Raw genomic sequence first — 27,339 nt, forward strand, 5'->3', positions numbered from 1 at the left:
TTCACCTGAGCTCAATTTTGAGTCTCATAGCAAAGGGTCTTAATACTTATGTGAGTATGGTATTTCATTTTTTTTATATACATGTTGCAAAAAATATAAAAACCTTTTTTCCCTTTGTCATTATGGGGTATTGTGTGTAAATTGAGGAAAATATTTTATGTAATGCATTTTAGACTTAGGCTGTAACGTAACAAAATGTGGAAAAAGTCAAAGGGTCTGAATACTTTCCGAATGCACTGTATATACTGTACCAGTCAAAAGTTAGGACACCCCTACTCATTCAAGGTTTTTCTTTATTTTTTACTATTTTCTTCATTGTAGAATAATAGTGAAGATATCAAAACTATGAAATAACACATATGGAATCATGTAGGAAGCAAAAACAAAATCAAACGTATTTTAAATTGTTCAAAGTAGCCACCTTTTGCCTTGATGACAGCTTTGCACACTCTTGGCATTCTCTCAACCAGGTTCATGAGGAATGCTTTTCCAACAGTCTTGAAGGAGTTCCCACATATGCTTAGCACTTGCTGGCTGCTTTTCCTTCACTCTGTGGTCTAATTGATCCCAAACCATCTCAGTTGGGTTGAGGTCGGGTGATTGTGGAGGCCAGGTCATCTGATGCAGCACTCAATCACTCTCCTTGGTCAAATAGCCCTTACACAGCCTGGAGGTGTGATTTGGGTCATTGCCCTGTTGAAGTCAAATTATAGTCCCAGTAAGCGCAAACCAGATGGGATGGTGTATTGCTGCAGAATGCTGTTGTAGCCATGCTGGTTAAGTTTGCCTTGAATTCTAAAAAAAATAACAGACAGTGACACCAACAAAGCACCATCACGCCTCCTCCTCCATGCTTCACGGTGGGAACCACACGTGTGGAGATCATCCATTCACCTTTAGCGGTTGGAACCAAAAATCTGAAATTTAGACTCATCAGATCAAAAGTCAGATTTCCACCGGTCTAATGTCCATTGCTCGTGTTTCTTGGCCCAAGCAAGTCTCTTCTTCTTATTGGTGTCCTTTAATAAAGGTTTATTTGCAGCAATTCGACCATGAAAGCCTGATTCACACAGTCTCCTCTGTTATTTGGGCTGCAATCTGAGGTCCAGTTAACTCTAATGAATTTATATTCTGCAGCAGAGGTATCTCTGAGTCTTCCTTACCTGTGGCGGTACCATCTAAACTGCTGTGAAATAACAAAAAAATATTGTATTTTCAGCTGTTTGAAGCTTGTGTACAAAATAGAAAGCGAAAGATGCAAAAACGAAACTTGTGAAAGGAAAAGCATAGAAATAGTGCACAGAACAGATCTACTGCTTCTTAGACTTGCTTTCACTGCAAATGACAGATCTATAACTCACATTTCCATGTGAATTTGGTGGGGTCACCCAAAAACGTACATATTGCAGCTTGAAAGATACTTTAACTATGTTACCTAATTATGAGCTTTTGGTCATTTGATCAATGATCAAGGCATAACATGATCAAGGCATAAAAGCTTAGTTCCCGATGTTGCTTACTGGCAGTTACCGTATTGGCACTGAAATCATGTTCTGTACAATGAGAATCAAGGCATTTGGATAAACTGGTGTGTGTCCACCCATCTCTTGCCTGTGATTGACAGATATTAATGTGAATGTATAGTCATTGATGATGGTCTGATGTGCTCTCAGCAGATCTGGTAGTTGTTCTTTTTCATCATGGGCTCCTCCTCTCCCTCCTGGTTCAGTGTCTGATCACAATCCTCATTCATCTTAGCTGGGTCCCCCTGCTCTCCTGCCTCCTGCTGTGGAGTCTTATCCTGCACATTCCTGTAGGTCTGGCAGAAGTCAGGATACTTAGTATCACATTAAAAGTCTTGATGTCCCCAAACCATATTTTCCCACCAAATGATATTCTTCCTCATACTTGTAGAAGTACAGTAGATCTAGCTGTAGGGAATGATTAGAAGTTAATGGAATGCTAAGAGAGAGACTAAACTTAAATATATTTTCTACAGTGAAAGGGGGATACCTAGTCAGTTGTACAACTGAATGCCTTCAACTGAAATGTGTCTTCCGCATTTAACCCTCTGAATCAGAGAGGTGTGGGGGGCTGCCTTAATCGACATCCACGGCGCCCGGGGAACAGTTGCTTAACTGCCTTGCTCAGGGGCAGAACGACAGATTTTTACCTTGTCAGCTCGGGGATTCGATCCAGAAACCTTTCTGTTACTGGCCCAAAGCTCTAACCAGTAGGCAGTAGGTCACTTAAGTCCATCTTACATGGTCTGGCTGGTCAGGCAGTAGCCTCTGGATAAGTTGGCCGATGGTACTGAAGGTTGGACGCTCTGTTGGTACCAGGTTCCAGCACATCTTCATGATGGTGTATCTGAGGAGAACAATCCGTTTCAGATAGTGCAGCAGGCTGTCAGGTAATGTCTTATCTCTTCGCTGATATACCCATCTTGAAGTATAATACTCACATTTCTGGAGGGGCAAAGTCCGGCTGAGACATGTAGCATCCATCTTTGATCATCTTGTAGAACCAGGTGTCCACCACAACATTAGGGTATGGGCTCTTACCTAGAAATACCAGCCAAACATTTATTTCGGATATTTTATTTGGACACAAACTTTGATTAATTCAACATAAGACAGTATTTTTGTCATCACATGCCAGTGTGACCCACCCAGAGAGAAGATCTCCCACAGCAGTATCCCATAGGACCAGACGTCACTCTGCACTGTGTACACACATTCAAAAATGCTCTCAGGGGCCATCCACTTCACTGGCAGACGGGCCTGGGAATACAATAGTTTTAGAGATCATCATCATTTCATAGTTCGCAATCATTCAAGGATCGGAGCCTCTAAAACTAAAGTGATTTCTTGATATGTTATTAACTCACATTTCCTTTCACCACATAGTTGGAGTCATTCTCGATGTCTCTGGCGAGGCCAAAGTCGCAGATCTTTGCCACACGGCCATCGGTCAAGAGGACGTTCCTAGCCGCCACGTCCCTGTGAATGCACTGCACGAAGACAACATAGGTTTCATTCATATGTACGTGTTTGCATCTGCATGTTACACTACATGAGTTATGATATTACCGTAATTTCCGGACTATTAAGCGCACCTGAATATAAGCCGCACCCACTGAATTTAATTTTTTTATTTATTTTGAACATAAATAAGCCGCAGATGTCTATAAGCCGCAGGTGCCTACCGGTACATTGAAACAAATTAACTTTACACAGGCTTTAACGAAACACGGCTTCTAACAAAAAATAAAAAATTACCAGTAAACTTTAGTTGTCTTTTTGCACTGAGTCAATTCCTCACGCTGCTGTTTCCAACGTCTTATCATCGACTCATTAAGACCAAGCTCCCGTGCAGCAGCTCTATTTCCTTTTCCAACAGCCAGATCAATCTCCTTCAACTTGAACAGCCGCGTCATTGTTGAAGCCGCGAGGCTCAAAGCGTGGGAAAAAAGTTGCGACTTATAGTCCGGAATTTACGGTAATTACATTTGTATTGTTGTATTACATTTTTGGATGCCAGGAAGTCCATTCCCTGAGCCACCTGAGAGGAGAACCTCAACAAGTCTTCTATGTCCAGCGACCAGGTGCCTGTCTCTGGATCCTCACATAGGGAACCTATCAGGAAGAGAGAGAGAGTATATGAGCCCAGGGTTGCAAAGGGAGGGCATATTTCAGGTAACCTTCGAAGTTTACCAGTAAACTACTGACATTTTGGAAACATTCAAGGTTTTTTTATGGAATTTTCATAACATATAAAAGGTATAGAATAATCAAATATAATTGTAATATAACAAATGGAATGACAAAGCTGTAAAACATTATCCTAAATATAACCCATCAACTAAGTGAATACCATTGGTGTTTAACATGAGAGTTTCAGCATGAAATATCCTTTATATATTGCACACGCTTCTATTTATTTTACAATGCCAATAGGTCTTTGTCATAAATGTTTTGGTGCCAAACTGGTGTCAGTTGTGAAAAATGTAAATCATTGGAAGCGTTGCATAGATATTTGCAAATCGAGACCTTGGGAGTATAAGGATCTATCTGACATTTTGGTCAAAAATGGGTTATTCACATAAAGCTGTTCTTTAGGTGGTTCTTCACATGTGAGATGTCAGATTTGTGAAAAAGTCAATTTACAATGAACAAAAAAAGTTATGTCTGTGCCAACACCTTTGAACTTGGTTCTATAAGGTTCTAGCAGCAATCCAATCCCACAATGCTGGGTTGTAAATAGAAAATAATTGTATGTAAGGTGATGTACTTATTGAGTCATGAAAGACGAAGACAAAACAGTTCTGAGATCTGGGACTTGAAAAACAAATTATCTCCAACCACACATTTTGCAGATAGAACCTTCATTTTGCAGAAGTCCTTCATTATTCGTATCATAAGTTCTGGTCTGCGTTTGCAAGTATTTAGATTTTTTTTCACCATTTTTTCAGAAGAATGGTCTTTATGGTAAAAATAAATAAATGCAGTGGCCTTACAGCTTGTTTAAGGCCCATTGGAGAGGCATTGCTATTTTTTTTACATGTTCTATATAGCAATATAAAAACCTCCATGGAAGGGGTATTTCACTAAAATAAACATCTACTACAGTTTATTGATAACTAGCAAATAGTTTACTGATTTTGGGTGTCAGAGACCAGAAAAATATATCACCCAGAGCTAAACTTTAGCAATGTTGCTAGTTTTCCATAGGATATAGAGTATTTGTCAATTTAGTGAACTATCGCTTTAACAAATGTGTGATGAACATTAATAAATACAGTGCCTTCGGAAAGTATTCAGACCCCTCGACTTTTTCCACATTTTGTTACATTACAGCTTTTTTCTAAAATGGATTAAATAAAAAAAACTTGGTCTACACACAATACCCCATAATGACAAAGTGAAAACAGTTTTTTAGGTTTGCAAATGTATTAAAAATAAAAAGCAGATACCTTATTTACATAAGTATTCAGACCCTTCACTATGACTCAAAATTGAGCTCAGGTGCATCCTGTTTCCATTGATCATCCTTGAGATGTTTCTACAACTTTATTGGAGTCCACCTGTGATAAATTCAATTGATTGGACATGATTTGGAAAGGCACACACCTGTCTATATAAAGGTCGCACAGTTGACAGTGCATGACAGAGTAAAAACCAAGCAATGAGGTCGAAGAAATAGTCCGTAGAGCTCCGCGACAAGATTGTGTCGAGGTACAGATCTGGGAAATTGTTACTAAAAACTGTCTGCATTATTGAAGGTCCCCAAGAACACAGTGGCTTCCATCATTCTTAAATGGAAGAAGTTTATAACCACCGAGACTCTTCATAGAGCTGGCCGCCCGGCCAAACTGAGCAATCGGGAGAAGGGCATTTGTCAGGGAGGTGACCAAGAACCCTATAGTCACTCTGATAGAGCTCTAGAATTCCTCTGTGGAGATGGGAGAACCTTCCAGAAGGACAACCATCTCTGCAGCACTCCACCAATCAGGCCTTTATGATGGGGGTACCACAGGGTTCAATTCTTGGGCCAACTCTTTTCTCTGTATACATCAATGATGTCGCTCTTGCTGCTGGTGAATCTCTGATCCACCTCTACGCAGACGACACCATTCTGTATACTTCTGGCCCTTCTTTGGACACTGTGTTAACAACCCTCCAGACGAGCTTCAATGCCATACAACTCTCCTTCCGTGGTCTCCAACTGCTCCTAAATACAAGTAAAACTAAATGCATGCTCTTCAACCGATCGCTGCCTGCACCTGCCCGCCTGTCCAGCATCACTACTCTGGACGGTTCTGACTTAGAATTTGTGGACAACTACAAATACCTAGGTGTCTGGTTAGACTGTAAACACTCCTCCCAGACTCACATCGATCATCTCCAATCCAAAATTAAATCTAGAATTGGCTTCCTATTTCGCAACAAAGCATCCTTCACTCATGCTGCCAAACTTACCCTCGTAAAACTGACCATCCTACCAATCTTCGACTTCGGCGATGTCATTTACAAAATAGCCTCCAATACCCTACTCAACAAGCTGGATGCAGTCTATCACAGTGCCATCCGTTTTGTCACCAAAGCCCCATATACTACCCACCACTGCGACCTGTACGCTCTCGTTGGCTGGCCTTCGCTTCATAATCGTCGCCAAATACATTGGCTCCAGGTCATCTACAAGACCCTGCTAGGTAAAGTCCCCCCTTATCTCCGCTCACTGGTCACCATAGCAGCACCCACCTGTAGCACGCGCTCCAGCAGGTATATCTCTCTGGTCACCCCTAAAGCCAACTCCTCCTTTGGTCGTCTCTCCTTCCAGTTCTCTGCTGCCAATGACTGGAACGAACTACAAAAATCTCTGAAACTGGAAACACTTATCTCCCTCACTAGCTTTAAGCACCAGCTATCAGAGCAGTTCCCAGATCACTGCACCTGTACATAGCCCATCTATAATTTAGCCCAAACTACTACCTCTTCCCCGACTGTATTTATTTATTTATTTTGCTCCTTTGCACCGTATTATTTATATTTTAACTTTGAACTTTCTTCAAATAACAAATCTACCATTCCAGTGTTTTACTTGCTATACTTTATTTACTCTGCCACCATGGCCTTTTTTGCCTTTACCTCCCTTATCTCACATCATTTGCTCACATTGTATATAGTCTTATTTCTTTCTACTGTATGTCGTTGATTGTATGTCGTTTTACTCCATGTGTAACTCTGTGTTTTTGTATGTTGTCGAACTGCTTTGCTTTATCTTGGCCAGGTCGCAATTGTAAATGAGAACTTGTTCTCAACTTGCCTACCTGGTTAAATAAAGGTGAAATAAATAAATAAAAAATAAAATAAAAATGATAGAGTGGCCAGACAGAAGTCACTCCTCAGTAAAATGCACACGACAGCCCACTTGGAGTTTGCCAAAAGACACCTAAAGACTCAGACCATGAGAAACAATATTCTCTGGTCTGATGAAACCAAGATTGAACTCTTTGGCCTGAATGCCAAGCATTACGGCTGGAGGAAATCTAGCACCATCCCTACGGTGAAGCATGGTGGTGTCAGAATCATGATGTGGGGATGTTTTTCAGCGGCAGGGACTGGGAGACTAGTCAGGATCGAGGCAAAGATGAACGGAGCAAAGTACACAGAGATCCTTCATAAAAACCTGCTCCTTCCAACAGGATAACGACCCTAAGCACACAGCCAAGACAACGCAAGAGTGGCTTCGGGCCAAGTCTCTGAATGTTCTTGAGTGGCCCAGCCAGAGCCCTGACTTGAACCCGATCTAACATCTCTGGAGAGACCTCAAAATAATTGTGCAGCAACACTCCCCATACAACTGACAGAGCTTGAGACGATCTGCAGAGAAGAATAGGAGAAACTCCTCAAATACAGGTGTGCCAAGTTTGTAGCATCATACGAGGCTGTAATCGCTGCCAAAGGTGCTTCAACAAAGTACTGAGTAAAGGGTCTGAATACTTATGTAAATGTTATATTTATGTTTTTGTTCATATAAATTAGCACACACACTTTTTTTTTTTTTTTTTTGCTTTTTCATTATGGGGTATTGTTTGTAGCTTGATGAGGGAAAAAACGAATTTAATCAAATTTAGAATAAGGCTGTAACCTAACAAAATGTGGAACAAGTCAAGGGGTCTGAATAATTTCCGAAAGCGCTGTATATTTTATGTGATTAGAAAGACGTAAGGGTATTATCTTTATTTATTCATTAAATGTCAAATTTTCTATTGTGAAAAAAAAAGAAGAAACCTGCACACTGCTCTTGATAGTATCACTGCTCTTTAATAAGCTTACGTATCGGCCTCAAGGCCTTCGTCAGAGCTTTTGGGAGTTTTTTTAAATTAGCACCCTTATATAGACATAGCCCCACCCACATCCGTTCCACGCATCGAATGGGGTTGGAGTCGAGGGAAAACAAGTAAGGCTACCAAATATAACAATCTGCATTTCATAAATATTCTTATAAAGTGTGTACATAAAATTTATTAAACACGTCTGTAAAACCACAATGAGGACATCGACCTACCAAGCAAGTTTTCATAAATCATTGGGTACAGCGCAAGCAAAACGTCAGAGTAATCTGAAATGGGGGCATTCATTTATGTTCACATTTACATCATAACATACGTTGGCATTTCATCATTAAGACTTTTAGGAAATAATGTCTGAAGGGTGAAAATCCCAAAACATTCTCTTTTGCTCAGAGTATTTAGTTTATCACCTCCCCTGTCTGATATCTTAACTTTCTCTATGCCACAAAATAAAAAGGAAGAAATGTCATGTTTTAGGTCATTAAATTGTGCTGCGACTGGATAATCCCTGTCGTTTCTCCTGATTTGAATTTTTATATTCACAGATTCTCTGTTTGAGAACGAGAGGTTTTATCTACATCAGACAGCCCACATGGACATTTAATCATGTAGATAACATGGGTGGTGTATCACATAATGTCATTTGTTTGTAACCGTTTCCCTGTATGTGGGTGGCAGAACTATTCACACCTCATCCTATTGCTGCACTGTGCGCAACCTCTGCATTTATAGCTACCACTCGGGAGAGGGCGTGAAAGAGCCTGGCTGATTTTCTTTTGTGGCTGGCAGTTGGCATGGACCATTTCATCTCGTAAATTGCGACATCTCATATGACAATAAGTGGTAGATTCTTAAATTAAGCTGGCAAAGCTGTGTCCGATGATTAAACATGCCAGTGTTTCTTGACATCTCCCACTTTTTTGTTATGTTCTATTGAAATTGAAAGAATTGTAACATTCTGTGTCAAATTGAACCTTATTGTTCTGAAATGTCAATCTGGGTTCAGCCATACGGTTCTATCTGCGATTGCACCCCCCTAGGAAGACTGTTTTACAAACGTCTCAGTATTTTGATAGTCTGCACTTAAGGTACTTTAAGGTGAAGACCTGAATTGGTTATGAAAGAAGAATTCACTACAAAACAGTTCTGAGATCTGGGTTGTAAACATTTTGATGCTCAAATTTCTCAGAACTATGCTTTGCGCAGATAGAACCTTATAGTCCCAACATTAAAATGTCATTGTTGATTAGACGCTTTTTAAAAGAATGAAACAATTTTTTTCTTGAACCATATGGACTATCAACTAGAAACTCATGGGCAATATGGACAGATATAAAGATTAAGAAAATATATATTTTATATGATCACATGTTTAAAAGTTATTCAAGTATAAATTACCAAATTTGCAATAGATTACCTGTTAATTACAAAATGTACTGAAAATGCTGGTAACTTTTGTAAATTATCAGTAGTTTTGCAACCTTAAGACTTAGCCGTGTATACTGCTGTTCCACTCCACAAACCTCTCTATGTTACTGTGATGAGTAAAGGATGCTAATTACCCATAGGACAGTGTTTGGGTCTCTGCGCTGGATGCATGGCCAGGTAGTTGTCTGAGCTGGAGCACGAGATCCCACTGTCACTGCAGACACACAGAGGACTGAGAGGTTTGTTCTGTTGTACGGCAGAATTACAGAACAGAATTGTTTTATTTTTTATTTCGTCTTTATTTAACCAGGTAGGCTAGTTGAGAACAAGTTCTCATTTGCAACTGCGACCTGGCCAAGATAAAGCATAGCAATTCGACACATACAACAACACAGAGTTACACATGGAATAAACAAAACATACAGTCAATAATACAGTGGAACAAAAGAAAACAAAAAGTCTATATACAGTGAGTGCAAATGAGGTAAGATAAGGGAGTTAAGGCAATAAATAGGCCATGGTGGCGAAGTAATTACAATATAGCAATAAACACTGCAATGGTAGATGTGCAGAAGATGAATGTGCAAGTAGAGATACTGGGGTGCAAAGGAGCAAGATAAATAAATAAATACAGTATGGGGATGAGGTAGGTAGATAGATGGGCTGTTTACAGATGGGCTATGTACAGGTGCAGTGATCTGTGTGCTGCTTTGACAGCTGGTGCTTAAAGCTAGTGAGGGAGATATGACTCTCCAGCTTCAGAGATTTTTGCAGTTCGTTTCAGTCATTGGCAGCAGAGAACTGAAAGGAAAGACGACCAAAGGAGGATTTGGCTTTGGGGGTGACCAGTGAGATATACCTGCTGGAGCTCGTGCTACGAGTGGGTGCTGTTATGGTGACCAGTGAGCTGAGATAAGGCGGGGCTTTACCTAGCAGAGACTTGTAGCCAGTGGGTTTGGCGACGAGTATGAAGCGAGGGCCAACCAACGAGAGCGTACAGGTCGCAGTGGTGGGTAGTGTATGGGGCTTTGGTGACAAACGGATGGCACTGTGATAGACTGCATCCAATTTGTTGAGTAGAGTGTTGGAGGCTATTTTATAGATGACATCACCGAAGTCGAGGATCGGTAGGATGGCCAGTTTTACGAGGGTATGTTTGGCAGCATGAGTGAAGGATGCTTTGTTGCGATATAGGAAGCCGATTCTAGATTTAATTTTGGATTGGAGATGCTAAATGTGAGTCTGGAAGGAGAGTTTACAGTCTAACCAGACACCTAGGTATTTGTAGTTGTCCACGTATTCTAAGTCAGAGCCGTCCAGAGTAGTGATGCTGGACGGGCGAGCAGGTGCGGGCAGTGATCGATTGAATAGCATGCATTTAGTTTTACTTGCGTTTAAGAGCAGTTGGAGGCCATTGAAGCTCGTCTGGAGGTTAGTTAGCACAGTGTCCAAAGAGGGGCCAGAAGTGTACAGAATGGTGTCGTCTGCGTAGAGGTGGATCAGAGAATCACCAGCAGCAAGAGCGACATCATTGATGTATACAGAGTCGGCCCGAGAATTGAACCCTGTGGCACCCCCATAGAGACTGCCAGAGGTCCGGACAATAGGCCCTCCGATTTGACACACTGAACTCTATCAGAGAAGTAGTTGGTAAACCAAGCGAGGCAATCATTTGAGAAACCAAGGCTGTCGAGTCTGCCAATAAGAATGTGGTGATTGACAGAGTCGAAAGCCTTGGCCAGGTCGATGAATACGGCTGCACAGTAATGTCTCTTATCGATGGTGGTTATGATGTCGTTTAGGACCTTGAGCATGGCTGAGGTGCACCCATGCCCAGCTCTGAAACCAGATTGCATAGCGGAGAAGGTACGGTGGGATTTGAAATGATCGGAAATCTGTTTGTTATCTTGGCTTACGAAGACCTTAGAAAGACAGGGTAGGATAGATATAGGTCTGTAGCAGTTTGGGTCTAGAGTGTCACCCCCTTTGAAGAGGGGGATGACCGCTGCAGCTTTCCAATCTTTGGGAATCTCAGACAATACGAAAGAAAGGTTGAACAGGCTAGTAATAGGGGTTGCAACAATTCCGGCAGATCATTTTAGAAAGAGAGGGTCCAGATTGTCTAGCCCGGCTGATTTGTAGGGGTCCAGATTTTGCAGCTCTTTCAGAACATCAACTATCTGGATTTGGGTGAAGGAGAAATGGTGGGGGCTTTGGTGGGTTGCTGTGGAGGGTGCCGGGCAGTTGACCGGGGTAGGGGTAGCCAGGTGGAAAGCATGGCCAGCCGTAGAGAAATGCTTATTGAAATTCTCGATTATAGTGGATTTATCGGTGGTAACAGTGTTTCCTAGCCTCAGAGCAGTGGGCAGCTGGGAGGAGGTGCCCTTATTCTCCCTGGACTTTACAGTGTCCCAGAACTTTTTTGAGTTAGTACTACAGTATGCAAATTTCTGTTCGAAAAAGCTAGCCTTAGCTTTCCTAACTGCCTGTGTATATTTATTCCTAACTTCCCTGAAAGGTTGCATATCATGGGGGCTATTCAATGCTAATGCAGAACACCACAGGATGTTTTTGTGCTTGTCAAGGGCAGACAGGTCTGGAGTGAACCAAGGACTATATCTATTCCTAGTTCAATTGTTTTTTAATGGGGCATGCTTATTTAAGATGGTGAGGAAGACACTTTTAAAGAATAGCCAGGCATCATCTACTGACGGGATGAGGTCAATGTCATTCCAGGATACCCCGGCCAGGTCGATTAGAAAGGCCTGCTCGCAGAAGTGTTTTGGGGAGCGTTTGACAGTGATGAGGGGTGGTCGTTTGGTCGCAGACCCATTACGGATGCAGGCAATGAGGCAGTGATTGCTGAGATCTTGATTGAAAACAGCAGAGGTGTATTTTGAGGGCAGTTAGGATGATATCTATGTTTATGGATTTGGGGTTGTACCTGGTAGGTTCATTGATAATTTGTGTGAGATTGAGGGCATCAAGCTTAGATTGTAGGATGGCCGGGGTGTTAAGCATGTCCCAGTTTAGGTCACCTAGTAGCACGAGCTCAGAAGATAGATGGGGGCAATCAATTCACATATGGTATCGAGGGCACAGCTGGGTGCAGAGGGAGGTCTATAGCAAGCGGCAACAGTGAGAGACTTGTTTCTGGAAAGGTGAATTTTTAGAAGTAGAAGCTCGAATTGTTTGGGTACAGACTTGGATAGTAATACAGAACTCTGAAGAACCTACTGAGACGTAGTGATGGGAAGTTTGGCTCTTTTTACTGAGTCTGATCTTTTCGACTCGTTCAGACAAAATAATGAATATTTCGACTCATTTTCGTTCATTTGAGTCAGCAATGCTGTGAGGGTCATAGCCCCCCCCCAAAACAATTAATTCCCGACTTGAATTTTATTGAGGAGAGGGTGTGTATGTTTTGGTTCTACAAAGCTGTGTCCATTATAAAATTCAATAATAAATTAATTGTAGTCATTCTTGCACCATGCGATCTATCATGAGTTCTAAACATGTATTTTTTAATTCTCTATGCTCATGATCTATTTTCCTGCGAGCATAATGACAGGCAGTTAGTAGTCGGAGCAGGTCTCTGGAGCCACTGAGCTGGAGGAGTGTGTATCAATCCTGCAGTAGGACTCATTGCGGCCAGCACTAGCAGGTCAAACGACTAAAATGAACAAGTCATGACTCTCGGGTCAGTAAAAAGAGTCGTTCAAAAGGAACGAATTGTTTGCGAACTGCACATCACTACGGAGATGATGTAGTGCTATGTAGAAGAAGAGTATATGTGCTGATGATGTTTGCTGTGATGGAGTGGTAAGCTTGCAGAGTAAATGTACCCTTTAATTATACCCATTGTGTCCTCATGTTACTGAGTCTACTACATGACAAGGTTACACTACGGTCTACACTATACATGTATTCTGTGTAGGCATTATAATGTGTGGTTTCAATGAAAGCATAAAGACCTTGACACGTGTGAAGAGGCATGCATTTCTTGTTAGAATGTGGATTGTGATACGGCACCACAGAGAGCAATGAATAAAATTGGAGCACATGAGGTCACTGACTAGTGGAATACACATTACATAAACCATTTGTGGAGACTGAAACTTTGTTTCACATCTGTTTTTCGTTTCTGGTGTGTTTTCACTTAAACAGGAACCATGTCTCTGCTGGGAGATTGGAAAAAGAAGAGTGAGTTGAGACTAGAGAGGCGTGTTAGTGATCAGTACAGCCTACCTCCTTACACGGGACTCCTGTGCACATGTGTTCTTGTAGTGATCACTGTTCTCTGGAACCCGTGGAACCTCTGGATTCCCTGGTCCGCTCGGGATAGAGTACAGGAACAGCTTGGCCTTGCCATGCAAGAAGTTAAGCAGGTCGCCATAGCTGCAGTACTCTGTGATCATCAGCATTGGGCCTGTGGTCGAACACAATAATGGGATGACCGATTTGGTTAACCAATGACACTCACCAAGTCATGTTGACCTTCTTGTGTGGAAATATAAGTACAGAAAAGAGTTTGTCGCACCTCCTTGAGTACATGCCCCTAACAGGTTAACAATGTTGTCATGAGATCCCAGGTGACTGAGGATCTTCAGTTCTGACATCAGAGCTTCTCTCTCTTCTGAGTGGGCGCTTGCTGAGGAGGAGAAGTAATTTTGTACTGAGGTAGTGCTTCTTCTACGATCGGTACAAGTATTCAATAACAGCAAGTATCCAATAACAGTTATCTATTGTACAATAACTTTGACTTCCTTTTGTAAAGTAAATGCAACGCTGCAGGAAAGATTTTACACACAGTATGAGGAGGCTAACTCACGCTTGAGCATCTTTACTGCCACGCGTGTGGTCATGTTGTCATTGGTCCCCAGACCATAGGCAGTGGCTTCCACTACTTTCCCAAAAGCCCCTGCTCCCAGAATCTGGCCTGGAACACACAGTATTCAGTCAGTCATTACTGTTTAGTGTACTGGTCTCTGTTTTTATCCCCAAAACTGCAATTAAACATACCAAGCCTCAGCTTATCACGAGGGAACTCCCACTTCTTATTATAAGGAAGTTGTGTAGGATCAATAAAGGTGTAGTTATTCCCGTCATTGGCCTCAATGATCTTCCACCGGACTTCATATTTTGGTTTCTATGAGAGAAAACATATGTTGTGTAATGGTCTAACTGCACATGTCTTTGGACATTGATTGCCAGTGAATGGGCTAGTAAATGCAACTTACCTGCTTGTATTTGTACAGGACAATGACAAGCAGAAGGAACAGAAGGGCTGCTGTGCTGGTGGCTCCAATGAAAGTGGGTGTGAACAGCTTGGACGTTACAAATTCTGGTGAAATCACAGCAGGGACACCTAAGACATAACAAACACATTTGATGCCCTTGAAGTCAGCTCATGACATTATTCAGCACTGAAAGGGGATATTACAAATAACACTACCTGTAGCTGTTTTAAAACTAGTCATAATGTGACAGAACCAGCGCCATGTGAGAATCTCACAAAACTTTTCTTTGTACAGTATATTGTATATCTGCAAAGGTTGTCTTACGCAATACGAAGATGTCCCGCTCTTTACCAACCAGGTTAAAGGTCACACACTCCACTGTGACCTCCATACTTGAGGGACTGAGGGTCAGCTCACTCTGCACCTCCATGGTGCTGGTGAGAAGAGGCTGCACCTCCACGGTGTCATTATCACCATCACACCTGACAACAGAGGAACATCAGGATGAGCACAGAACAGTGAAACAGCTCTCTCTGCATCTTGTGCCTTGGAAAGATCTTGTTCTATTGCAATCCAGTTAGGGAATCTACAATCAATCAATCAAATGTGTTTTATAAAGCCCTTTTTACATCATCAGTTTTTACACCTACGTGGTTTTTATTCCTGGGCACTGGTACCAGAGGATTGTGGGAGCTGGGTATCCAGAGGCGGTGCAGGTCAGGGTGGTAACATTCTTCAGTCTGACCATGGCACTGGGCTTCTCTACTCAGTCAGAGAGGGCAAACACCATCACGCTTTTTAAGTCGGCGTCACATCCTCAGATCGGGTCACAATTGCGGTCCATATTTTCTTGCCAGTTTGAATGTTGATGTGACCGATTACATTGGAGTGAGATCACTTACGGTAGACTTGGACATTGAAGGTGATGGAGCCGTTGAGGCATGTGCTCCTAGTGTGGAGGGTGTACTGGCCTCTCTCCTCAGACCTCACTCTCTGTAGCAGCAAGCTGCTCTCGTACCTACAGGGTGACCGTATCAGTCGGTTTCAAATAACAGCGCAGTTTCAGTAAATAGATTCTGTATTTACGCAGCATCTTTATAAATGATGCGATACAAACATTCAGAATCAGACAAATCATGTCCAGTGAAACTAGAGTGGAAAACAATGACCTGTTATTGTATCGGACGGCCCATGTGTCGTCATGAGTGGAGATGTTGTGATTGTGAGACATGGGGATGTCCCACCACTGCTCCTTGATTTGGGGATATGCTTCGATCTGAATGTTTATCTCAAGGTTTTCTCCTTCGTTCACTTCAACTAAGGAGCCATTTAGGTAGAGATCTGGTGACAGGCGGGGTATGAGCCTAATGTAAGGCTTATCTGATGAGGTGAGAGGGAAAATAGAGAGATAACATTATTGTGACCACGAACTTGAACTAAACTGAAAATTGAGATTGTCACACCCCAATTTCCTTTGAGGATGCTGAGCTGAGTTTCACTTTTAAAACAGGTTTCCGTGTTTGGTGTTTGTGGAAATCAACACTAGCCTCGTACTACCATCCTGATCTTGCAGGCTTACATAACTACTGTATGTTTCTGTGTAGTGAAACATATTAGACACTAGATCAACACTCCCTAATGCTTACCTACAACCTGCAGGTAGGTGGTGGAGCTGTTGAACCCAGCCTCATTTATGGCTGTACAGGTGAAGTTTCCTGTGTGAGACATGGCCACAGCTGGGATAGTCACACTACTGGTGATGTGCACTTGATTACTCTGGTCCTCTTGTATTATTTTACGTGAAAAGTCCAATGCCTATAAAAACAACACCAACATATCAGTTCAGATCTTCAGAAATATACTGTATCATACAAGTTAAAAGCACACGTCGGTAGGGAAAACATCTATGATTTAATGACAGAAATTGACAATACGCTACTGTTTAACTGACTTCGAGGGAGGAGTGTTTCCATGTCACGTTGTAGAAGTGGTTAGGGTTGCTGGTGATGCAGAGGATCAGGAGCTGCTCTCCAACAATACGAACATACCCATCTACCTCAATTAACACAGATGGTGGAAAACGCAACCCTGGAACAGACGTAGAGAAGTGTTTAGACGTGTTGAAATGCTTTGGGGCTAATAACCTCAATGTCCAACAAACACAAATGCACAGGCATCAACTTCATCTCACTTTGAATGACGAAGATGGGGACAACTTTGGAGACTTTCGTGACCCCATTGATCTTTGCACTGCAGACGTAGTCTGCGCTGTGGCTGGTCAGAAGGTATCGGATGAGGATTCCTCTCTTTGGGTTGACAGTGTAGTTCATGTCGGTGGGTGTAGGGTCTCCATTGGCCTTACGGACGGATAGGTCAGTGGCTATGGGGTTGGTCAGCTGACAGAGGAGAACATCACTGCCCTCCTTCACATCTCCCAGGGTTCGAGGGGTCACCAAGATGTTATGGGGATCTATAAGGACAATAACACGTGATATATGGTGCATGTGAGTCTTCAAGTTGAGCACTGAATATGACAATACTTACACACTTACCTTTCACATAGATGTGGACCTCTGACATGAGGTCTGGTTGGTTCTCATACATGCACTTGTATGTGCCAGTGTAGTCTACTGTAAGGCGGCTGGTGGTAATCACACTCCCCAATCTAGTATTCCTCATGAGTTTGAATGCTGTGGTTGACCAGGTGACTGTGCTGTACCCCTCACAGGTCAAGGTGAAAGATGAGGTTCCAATAGGGATAGTCCACTCAGCCTCCCTCAGCACCACCGAGTTCAGCTTGATCACTGGAGGGCTCTGCTCTGTCAACAGACCAAAGACAGAACCAGGAATAAATAACACACATAATCAAATCTAGCAATCTCGTGCATCATGGAATGCAGACATAGTCTACAGCAGCTATTCCCAAACTGGGGTACGTGCAATGCTGTCGTTAGTATGCCAAATAAAAATGGGATTCACATTTTCAAACAGTACATTTCTATTTTCCAACGGGGCTATACTTTTGGGTGAGGTTTTTTCTCGCCTGAGTAGCCTCGTTTCACTGCCAAAAATAAAATGAAACTATCTAGTGTCCAGCGAAATAAAAACACAATGTCAAATACAGGTAGCCTAGACAAATAATTAACATCCAATCACATTAACTGTTACTCTCTCGTGGGAAACTTCACTCTTGCGCAGACATTTAGAAACGAAACATGACAATTTGAAAAATAAGCCATGGGAGTTTTTTGAGCGAGAATAAAGACGACTTTTGAGTAGTAAGACATGTATAAAAGTAACAGATACCATTAATAAGAAGGGGCTATAAGCGTCTTATATGGTGAGCTACCGAGTGGCTAGGACAGGCAAGCCCCATACTATTGTGGAGGACTTAATTCTTCCTGCTGCCGCGAATATGGCTGGGACACTGCTGGGGGAAAAGGCCAAAAAACTATACAGACATTGTCTTCATCAAACAACACTGTTTCACAACGCATCAGTAACATGAAAGGAGATGTTTTGAAACAATTACTGCTTCACATACAAACCAGTGAATTATATGCGTTACAGCTGGATGAGCCAACAGATGTGTCACGCCTGGCACAGCTCCTGATATATGTCCGTTAAGTTAATGGGGGGCGGCAGGTAGCCTAGTGGTTAGAGCGTTGGGCCAGTAACCGAAAGGCTGCTGGATTGAATCCCCGAGCTGACAAGGTAAAAATCTGTCATTCTGGCCCTGAGCAAGGCAGTTAACCCACTGTTCCCCGGGCACCAAAGATGTGGATGTCGATTATGGCAGTCCCCCGCACCTCTCTGATTCAGAGGGGTTGGGTTAAATCCGGAAGACACATTTCAGTTGAAGGCATTTAGTTGTATCACTGACTAAGTATCCCCCTTTGCCCTATTAAGGAGGACATCCTCTTCTGCAAACCACTGGAAACCAGGACAATATGAGAGGATATTTTTAAAGTACTGGACAGCTTTATGACATCAAATGGACTTTGGTGGTCAAGATGAGTTGGTATCTGTACTGATGGTGCAAAAGCCATGACAGGAAGACATAGTGGAGTGGTAATGCATGTGCAAGCCGTTGCTCCCGACGCCACTTGGGTACACTGCAGCATCCACCGAGAAGCTCTTGTTGCCAAGGGAATGCCTGACGGCTTGAAAGACGTTTTGGACAATACAGTGAAAATGGTTAACTTTGTTAAAGCAAGGCCCCTGAACTCTCGTGTATTTTCTGCATTATGCAATGATATGGGCAGCGACCATGTAACGCTTTTACAAAATACAGAAGTGCGCTGGTTATCAAGGGGCAAAGTTTTTTTAAATTGAGAGACAAGCTTAAAGTTTTCTTTACTGACCATTTTCACTTGTCTGACTGCTTGCATGATTACGAGTTTCTCACACAACTGGCCTGTCAGGATGATGTTTTTTCTCACCTGAATGATCTAAATCTAGGATTACAGGGACACTCTCCAACTATATTCAATGTGCGGGACAAAATTGAGGCTATGATTAAGCTATGGGGTTGGTCTGTGTTAACTTCACTAGGATAGGGGGAAGCATTCGGAATTTTGGATGAAAAGCATGCCCGAACTAAACTGCCTGCTACTCAGGCCCAGAAGCTAGGATATGCATATAATTGGTAGATTTGGATAGAAAACACTCTGAAGTTTCTAAAACTGTTTGAATGATGTCTGTGTATAACAGAACTTATTTGGCAGGCAAAACCCCGAGGACAAACCAACCAGGATTTTTTATTTTTGAGGTCACTCTCTATTCAATGGGGTTTCATTGGGAATCTAGAATTCTAAGGCAGTTGCTTGCAGTTCCTATCGCTTCCACTGGATGTCAACAGTCTTTAGAAATTGGTGATGTTTTTCCTTTGTGTAATGAAGAAGTAGCCCTTTTCAGAACGAGGGTCGAGGGAAGTGTATTGTTTGATAGAGGCGCGTGACCTGAAAAGCAAGCTCCACTTTGCTTTCCTCCGGTATTGAACGCAGTTTATCCTTTCTTAAATTTTAACGATTATTTACGTTAAAAAATACCTAAAGTTGTATTAGGAAAGTTGTTTGAAATCTTTGGACAAAGATTACAGGTAAGATATTTTGTAGTCATGTTGCGCGAGTTGGAACGGGTGTATTTTCTGAATAATACGCGCCAAATAAATGGACATTTTGGATATATAACGACAGAATTTATCGAACAAAAGGACCATTTGTGATGTTTAATGGACATATTGGAGTGCCAACAGAAGAAGATCTTCAAAGGTAAGGCATGCATTATGTTATTTCTGACTTTTGTGTTGTGCCTGGCGGGTTGAATTATGATTTCATGTGTATGTTTGCTGGGGTGCTGTCCTCAGATAATAGCATGGTTTGCTTTCGCCATAAAGCCTTTTTGAAATTGGACACTGTGGTTGGATTAACAAGAAGTTTATCTTTAAAATGGTGTATAATACTTGTATGTTTGAGGAATTTTAATTATGAGATTTCTGTTGTTTGAATTTGGCGCCTTGCAATTTCACTGGCTGTTGTTGAGGTGGGACGTTAGCGTCCCACATATTCCACAGAGTTAACAAGGACAACACACAGGTCTTTCCATCATTGTATGATTTTTTGTGTGCAAATGAACTCAAGCTTATGGACAATGTCAAATGTGATATAGCGAAGCACTTGAGTGAGCTGGACACGCAATTACACAGGTACTTTCCCGAAATGGATGACACAAACAACTGGATTCGTTATCCCTTTCATGCCCTGCCTCCAGTTCACTTACCGATATCTGAACAAGAGACCCTCATCGAAATCGCAACAAGCGGTTTTAATCTAATTAAATTTAATCAGAAGCCACTGCCAGATTTCTGGATAGGGCTGCGCTCAGAGATTATTGCCTTGGCAAATGTGATGCCCTTTGCAACCACATACCTATGTGAGAGTGGATTCTTGGCCCTCACTACCATGAGGTAGAGGCACAGACTGTGTGTGGAAAATGATTTAAGACTGAGACTCTCCAATATAACCCAACATTGCAGAGTTATGTTCTCATTAACCTGTGGAGTTATTCACAATTTGTGATGAACAAATAAGGTATTATATGTAAGATGGCTAAAGAAAGAGCAAAATTATTGATTATTATTATATTATTATTTGTGCCCTTGTCCTATAAGAGCTCTTTGTCACTTCCCACGAGCCGGGTTGTGACAAAAACTCGCACTCATTCTTATGTTTAATAAATGTATAGTATAGTGTGTGTGTGGCAGGCTTACAATGATGGCAAAAACAACATTTGAGAGTGCGCTGACCCTGGTTCTAGAGGGGGTACGCAGCTGGAGGTTGAATGTTTGAAGGGGTACGGGACTATAAAAGGTTTGGGAACCACTGGTCTACGGTAATGATATACTTCACATTTGAATTATCACATTTGTAACTGCAATACCTACAGTACAGTGCATTCGGAAAGTATTCAGACCCCTTGACTTTTTCCACATTTACGTTAATAATTTCTCTTATCTATCTACACACAATACCCCATAATGACGAAGCAAAAACAGGTTTTTAGACATTTTTACAAATGTATTAAAAATAAAAAACAGATACCTTATTTATAAAAGTATTCAGACCCTTTGCTTTGAGACTCGACATTGAGCTCAGGTGCATCCTGTTTCCATTGATCATCCTTGAGATGGTACATTTGATTGATTGGACATGATTTGAAAAGGCACACACCTGTCTATATAAGGTCCCACAGTTGACAGTGCATGTCAGAGCAAAAACCAAGCCATGAGGTCAAATGAATTGTCCATAGAGCTCTGAGACAGGATTGTGTCGAGGCACAGATATGGGGAATGGTACCAAAACATTTCTGCAGCATTGAAGGTCCCCAAGAACACAGTGGCCTCCATCATTCTTAAATTGAAGAAGTTTGGAACCACCAAGACTTTCAGCTTTAATTTGAGGGTATTTAACATCCAAATCGGGTGAACGGTGTGGCAATTACTTTTTATATGTGGTCACCCCCTTTTTAAGGGACCAAAAGTAATTGTAATAAAGTAATTAGGCTGAAAAATCTAAACAAACCTGTCAGAGAGATAGCTAAAACATTAGGTGTGGCCAAATCAACTATTTGGTACATTCTTAAAAAGAAAGAACGCACTGGTGAGCTCAGGAACACCAAAAGGCCTGGAAGACCACAGAAAACAACTGTGGTGGATGACAGAAGAATTCTTTCCCTGGTGAAGAAAAAACCCCTTCACAACAGTTGGCCAGATCAAGAACACCCTCCAACTGAGCATGCATTTCACTTGCTAAAGGCAAAACTGAAGGCAAAACACCCCAAGTACATGCAGGATCTGAAGACAGCTGCAGTAAAGGCCTGGCAGAGCATCACCAGGGAAGAAACCCAGGATCTGGTGATGTCTATGGGTTCTAGACTTCAGGCAGTCATTGACTGCAAAGGATTTGCTACCAAGTATTAAAACTCACAATTTAATTTATGATTATGTTAGTTTGTCCAATTACAGTTGAAGTTGGAAGTTTACATACACTTAGGTTGGAGTCATTAAAACTCATTTTTCAACCACTATATACATTTCTTGTTAACAAACTATAGTTTGCGCAAGTCGGTTAGGACATCTACTTTGTGCATGACACAAGTCATTTTTCCAACAATTGTTTACAGACAGATTATTTCACTAATAATTCACTGTATCACAAATCCAGTGGGTCAAAAGTTTACATACACTAAGTTGACTGTGCCTTTAAACAGCTTGGAAAATTCCAGAAAATGATGTCATGGCTTTAGAAGCTTCTGATAGGCTAATTGACATCATTTGAGTCAATTGGAGGTGTACCTGTGGATGTATTTCAAGGCCTACCTTCAAACTCAGTGCCTCTTTGCTTGACATCATGGGAAAATCTCAAGAAATCAGCCAAGACCTCGGAAAAGAATTGTAGACCTCCACAAGTCTGGTTCATCCTTTGGAGCAATTTCCAAATGCCTGAAGGTACCACGTTCATCTTTACAAACAATAGTACGCAAGTATAAACGCAATGGGACTACGCAGCCGTCATACCGCTCAGGAAAGATACGCGTTCTGTCTCCTAGAGATGAACGTACTTTGGTGTGAAAAGCGCTAATCAATCCCAGAACAACAGCAAAGGACCAGATGCTGGAGGAAACAGGTACAAAAGTATCTATATCCACAGTAAAACGAGTCCTATATTGACATAACCCGAAAGGCCGCTCAGCAAGGAAGAAGCCACTGCTCCAAAACCGCCATAAAAAAGCCAGACTACGGTTTGCAACTGCACATGGGGACAAAGATTGTACTTTTTGGAGAAATGTCCTCTGGTCTGATGAAACAAAAGTAGAACTGTTTGGCCATAATGACCATCATTATGTTTGGAGGAAAAAGGGGGAGACTGTAGGCAAGCCAAAGAACACCATCCCAACCATGAAGCATGGGGGTGGCAGCATTATGTTGTGGGGGTGCTTTGCTGCAGGAGGGACTGGTGCACTTTACAAAATAGATGGCATCATGAGGAGGAAAATGATGTGGATATATTGAAGCAACATCTCAAGACATCAGTCAGGAAGTTAAAGCTTGTCCGCAAATGGATCTTCCAAATGGACAATGACCCCAAGTATACTTCCAAAGTTGTGGCAAAATGGCTTAAGGACAACAAAGTCAAGGTATTGGAGTGGCCATCACAAAGCCCTGACCTGAATCCTATAGAAAATATGTGGGCAGAACTGAAAAAGTGCGTGCGAGCAAGGAGGCCTACAAACCTGACTCAGTTACACCAGCTCTGTCAGGAGGAATGGGCCAAAATTCACACAACTTATTGTGAGAAGCTTGTGGAAGGCTACCCAAAATGTTTGACCCAAGTTAAGAAATTAAAGGCAATGCTACCAAATACTAATTGAGTGTATGTAAACTTCTGACCCACTGGGAATGTGATGAAAAATAAAATCTGAAATAAATAATTCTCTCTGCTATTATTCTGATATTTCACATTCTTAAAATAAAGTGGTGATCCTAACTGACCTAAAACAGGGATTTTTTTACTAGGATTAAATGTCAGGAATTGTGAAAACTGAGTTTAAATGTATTTGGCTAAGGTGTATGTAAACTTCTGACTTCAACTGTACACTGGTGCAACGACTGTGCTTTTTTTTGACGAATGCACTTTTGTTATAAATGTATATAAATGGTTATAATTCCTACACGGTTCATACAATAATTTTGTAAAAACCCTTAAATTAGAGATGAAAGTCTAAACTTAAAGCGCATCTTGATTCTTTCCTTTCAAATCCATTGTTGTGGCGTACAGAGCCAAAATTATGCAAATTGTGTCACTGTCCAAATACTTTGGACCTGACTGTATATGTATTTAATGGTTAAGATCTATCTAGCCGCTCTTTCGTCCTGTCATATAGGCTTTTGACAATAACACGGTGGGATAACACCCCTTGTTATGTTGTTTCATTAAGTCCAGTTTCCAAGCCTTGAGCCGCGTCTTGGGATCTGTCTATTGTGCTTGAGGGTATTTCACAGCAGCCTTTTGAGCCTCTGGAAAGCGTTGAGAGTTATCTCTTCTTCAAGACCGCTTTACTGTTAGCCTTTATGGCCATAAAGCAAATGAGTGAGCTGCATGCACTTTTAGTTCACCGTTCATGCCTACAGTTTGCCACGGGGTTTTACAAGGTTCCCTTGTTTCCTAACCCTGCCTTTATGCCTAAGGTCAGCGACAATTAGAATTGTTTTGCCTTGGCACATGTGGCTTTCTACCTCCCTTCCCTTCAGTTTTACGGAAGATGAGTGTCTGTACCATTTGTGTCCAGTACGCGCATTGCACATATTCTTGATAGAACAAGAGCATTGCGCAAGAGGAGTCAACTCTTTGTGTCCTGGGCCCTGCAAGGGGAGGCCCCTCTCTTGTCAACGGTTATCACATTGGATTGTGGAAGCTTTTATATTGGCCTATAATAGCAAGCAGTTACAGCCTCCGAAAAGTCTGAGGTCTTGTTGGGCATCGTTCGAGAGTATCTCCTTACAGGAGATTTGCAATATGGCTTGTCGGGCATCATCTCCTCATACTTTTGTGAGGTTCTACTGGCTAGATGTCACTGCGCCTTCTTTGGCACATACCGTCCTGTGTCAGGGCCTCTGAGGGTTGGCTCTGTCACGATCATCGTAAAAACTGGACCAAGGCACAGCGTACGTAGCGTTCCACATCTTTATTATAAAGTGACACTTCAGCAAATACAAAATAATAAACGAACAAATGAAACGTGACGTTCTGGAGTGCTCACAGGCAACTACACAAAAACAAAACAAGATCCCACAAAACACAGTGGAGAAATGGCTGCCTAAATATGATCCCCAATCAGAGACAACGATAAACAGCTGCCTCTGATTGGGAACCATACCAAGCCAACATAGAAATAGAACAACCTAAACTACCCACCCTAGTCACACCCCGACCTAACCAACATAGAGAATAAAAGGCTGTCTATGGTCAGGGCGTGGCAGGCATGTGGAGACTACCTGGCTTTGGAAGAGCATGTTTGCCATACGGAGTTGGCCATATCCCACGTGAGATATTGAAAGATATATTATGAGATTCAGGTGAATCCCATATGTGCGATATCTCATTCATAATATCAGAGAACCTGGGTTACGAGAGTAACCTTGACTTATATTCACATTATTTGAGTATCAGACTGTGATTGGTTTATCACCTAATTGTTAACCTTGAGTCGATGTCCGTGCCCCCATTGTTGCATTGGATTAGACATTGTTGCATTGGATTAGATACAAAGTATTTAAAATGAGAAAAACATGTCGAGACTGTGGTTTCTCACTCTACTATATGCCATCTCAGCCTTGAGGCTGCGTGACTATCAGCAGGTACAAGCAGTTCGCATCCTGAGAATTAAAGAGATACATTACCATTACCCAGTACTTTTCCATCATTGCGCATTGCAAGCATACAAAGGTTATCACATATATACAGTAATCATGGCATTGGTGTAGCCCCACACCCGACCCCCAGGGTAACCCCCAACAGTGAAAACAAAGACATTTTGTGGTGAGTGAAGACATCCCATTTTAATTCATGGCAACAAACCTGCAATAATAATTGTAATTTTTTTACTGTACATCATAGTATTTCACTTTTTTGTATGTAAAATACTAAATTGGGCATCAAACAATCCCCTTACTTTAAGTCAGTGAAGTACATCTTCTTGAATTTCTCCTCTGTCAGGAATGATGCCAACACTTGAGTACCAAAGTTATGTCATTTGCTGTTACTGACATGATAGCATTGTATCATAATGGTGAATGATGAGTTACTTCAATGGTAATGCCTTAGAAATCATCCATAGAAAAAAGGAATGATTCAAGGAAAATGTAATTTCTCGGTGTGCACCAACGTCAACAGTGAGAATTATTTAGCAATTAAGGCATTTCTGTCTGTTTCATATTTGTTCTGTTGTTTTTTTTTAGGGAGAAAGGGGAAATGAGAGTGTGCCTGAGCCGGTTTGACCCGTGTCTTTGTGTGTGTGGAAATGGTTGAAACGAAACCCCACATAGCGTCTAGTTCCAGGAAACACATTGGGCTGGGGACCTGCTTAGGCGGATCGTGGTCTTTGGGGGCCTGTTTCCCATTCTCACTCTTACTTCTGCTTTTTATGGGGATGTGGGGAAGTGAGGGGGGGGGGCTCACCAGGAACTGGACAGGTCCCGTTAGCTCTGCCCACCCCCCAGCTCTCAGATGTCAGAACTCACAAAGCCAACTAAACACCTGTTCTCACTGTAACAGTCTTCACTAATGCAGAACACCTCAAAGTCATTATCAACTTGAGTAAAAATTCTGTTACACCCATGGTTACATTTTTATGTTTTGTCATAAACCTTTAATTAAGACAAAACATAATGTATCTATATTGTAGAATATGTCAAATATAATACAACCACCCAGAATATTGTGGGTTTTTATGTGTGTTATAAATTCATTAGAAACTTCAGAAACACTTTATATGAAAGATACACTTTTGGATGACTTTTGTGAATGATGTAATGACAATTTATCTGTGCAAAATACAATATAATGATTTTTTTTTAAATCAAAATAACTCATGACACATTTATTACACATTTTAGTGAATATTAACAGAACCATATGATTTTAAATTAGGTCTTGTTGGTTAAGAAATCCCAATTATTTGGATAACAAAGGCTGCGTTTAAGCAGGCAGCCCAATTATTTTGCCCATTTATTGCCAAACGATCTGATCTGATTGGTCAAAAGACAAATTACGCAGCCATAGGAGCTGATTTTCAACTACTTACAGTATTACTAGGGTAGCATTTGATTCACGTGCTTACCTTGGGCTGTGCAGCAGACCATGATGCCCAGGAGAAGGGCTAGGAAGAGCATTTTCTGTCCCTCTCACTGCCTCTGTCTGTCTCTGACTGCTCTGTCTCTATGTGTAAATGTCTGTCCGCTCTACTCAAGGGTAGTTAAGGAACTGGTTGATTGGTGTGGCTTCTCAGTCCTTATAGCCTAATGTCATCAGAACTTCCCCTTACTCACCTCGCACAGTGCATACAGCCAGTACATGTTAAAGTAGTTTGGGTTTTCTTTCATTCTTTTGATGAACGAGTCAATGAGTAAGGTTATGTGCACACAATAATGCGATTCTTGTGAATAGTCAGATTAATATAATAGTTTGATTTAAAAGTTAACAAGCTTTGCAAGAAGAATGATTTCCATAATAATCCTGTTTTACATGGACACAT

General features: G+C 41.7%; 1 protein-coding gene across 1 annotated transcript; it reads right to left on the reverse strand.

Moving 5' to 3' along the window:
- Positions 1-275: 275 nt before the first annotated feature.
- Positions 276-27,092, reverse strand: LOC106602933 (macrophage colony-stimulating factor 1 receptor 1). The gene is made up of 21 exons (XM_014195954.2): positions 26,926-27,092; positions 17,079-17,345; positions 16,718-16,996; positions 16,478-16,614; positions 16,173-16,341; positions 15,696-15,906; positions 15,429-15,544; positions 15,177-15,288; positions 14,851-15,008; positions 14,527-14,654; positions 14,309-14,435; positions 14,118-14,225; positions 13,827-13,937; positions 13,535-13,715; positions 9,421-9,500; positions 3,529-3,638; positions 2,891-3,013; positions 2,672-2,783; positions 2,465-2,564; positions 2,265-2,370; positions 276-1,819 (listed from the first exon to the last, which is right to left on the reverse strand). Exons 1-21 carry the CDS (start codon positions 26,975-26,977, stop codon positions 1,670-1,672), a joined length of 2,937 nt encoding a protein of 978 aa, XP_014051429.2. The 5' UTR covers positions 26,978-27,092; the 3' UTR covers positions 276-1,669.
- Between the last annotated feature and the right edge of the window lie 247 nt (positions 27,093-27,339).

This window comes from Salmo salar, chromosome ssa04 (genome assembly GCF_905237065.1).
Source record: "Salmo salar chromosome ssa04, Ssal_v3.1, whole genome shotgun sequence".
NCBI classification, from domain to species: domain Eukaryota; kingdom Metazoa; phylum Chordata; class Actinopteri; order Salmoniformes; family Salmonidae; genus Salmo; species Salmo salar.

Bases quoted from the DNA above. Each gene is read 5' to 3' on its own strand.
- LOC106602933 (XM_014195954.2), bottom strand. From the start codon at position 26,977: ATGCTCTTCCTAGCCCTTCTCCTGGGCATCATGGTCTGCTGCACAGCC. The intron at 14,226-14,308 runs GTATGTTTAATT...TGTGTGTTCCAG, and splicing joins TCGTGATAAGCTGAGGCTTG to GCCAGATTCTGGGAGCAGGG. The intron at 2,371-2,464 runs GTGAGTATTATA...TGTTCTCCTCAG, and splicing joins GACTTTGCCCCTCCAGAAAT to ATACACCATCATGAAGATGT.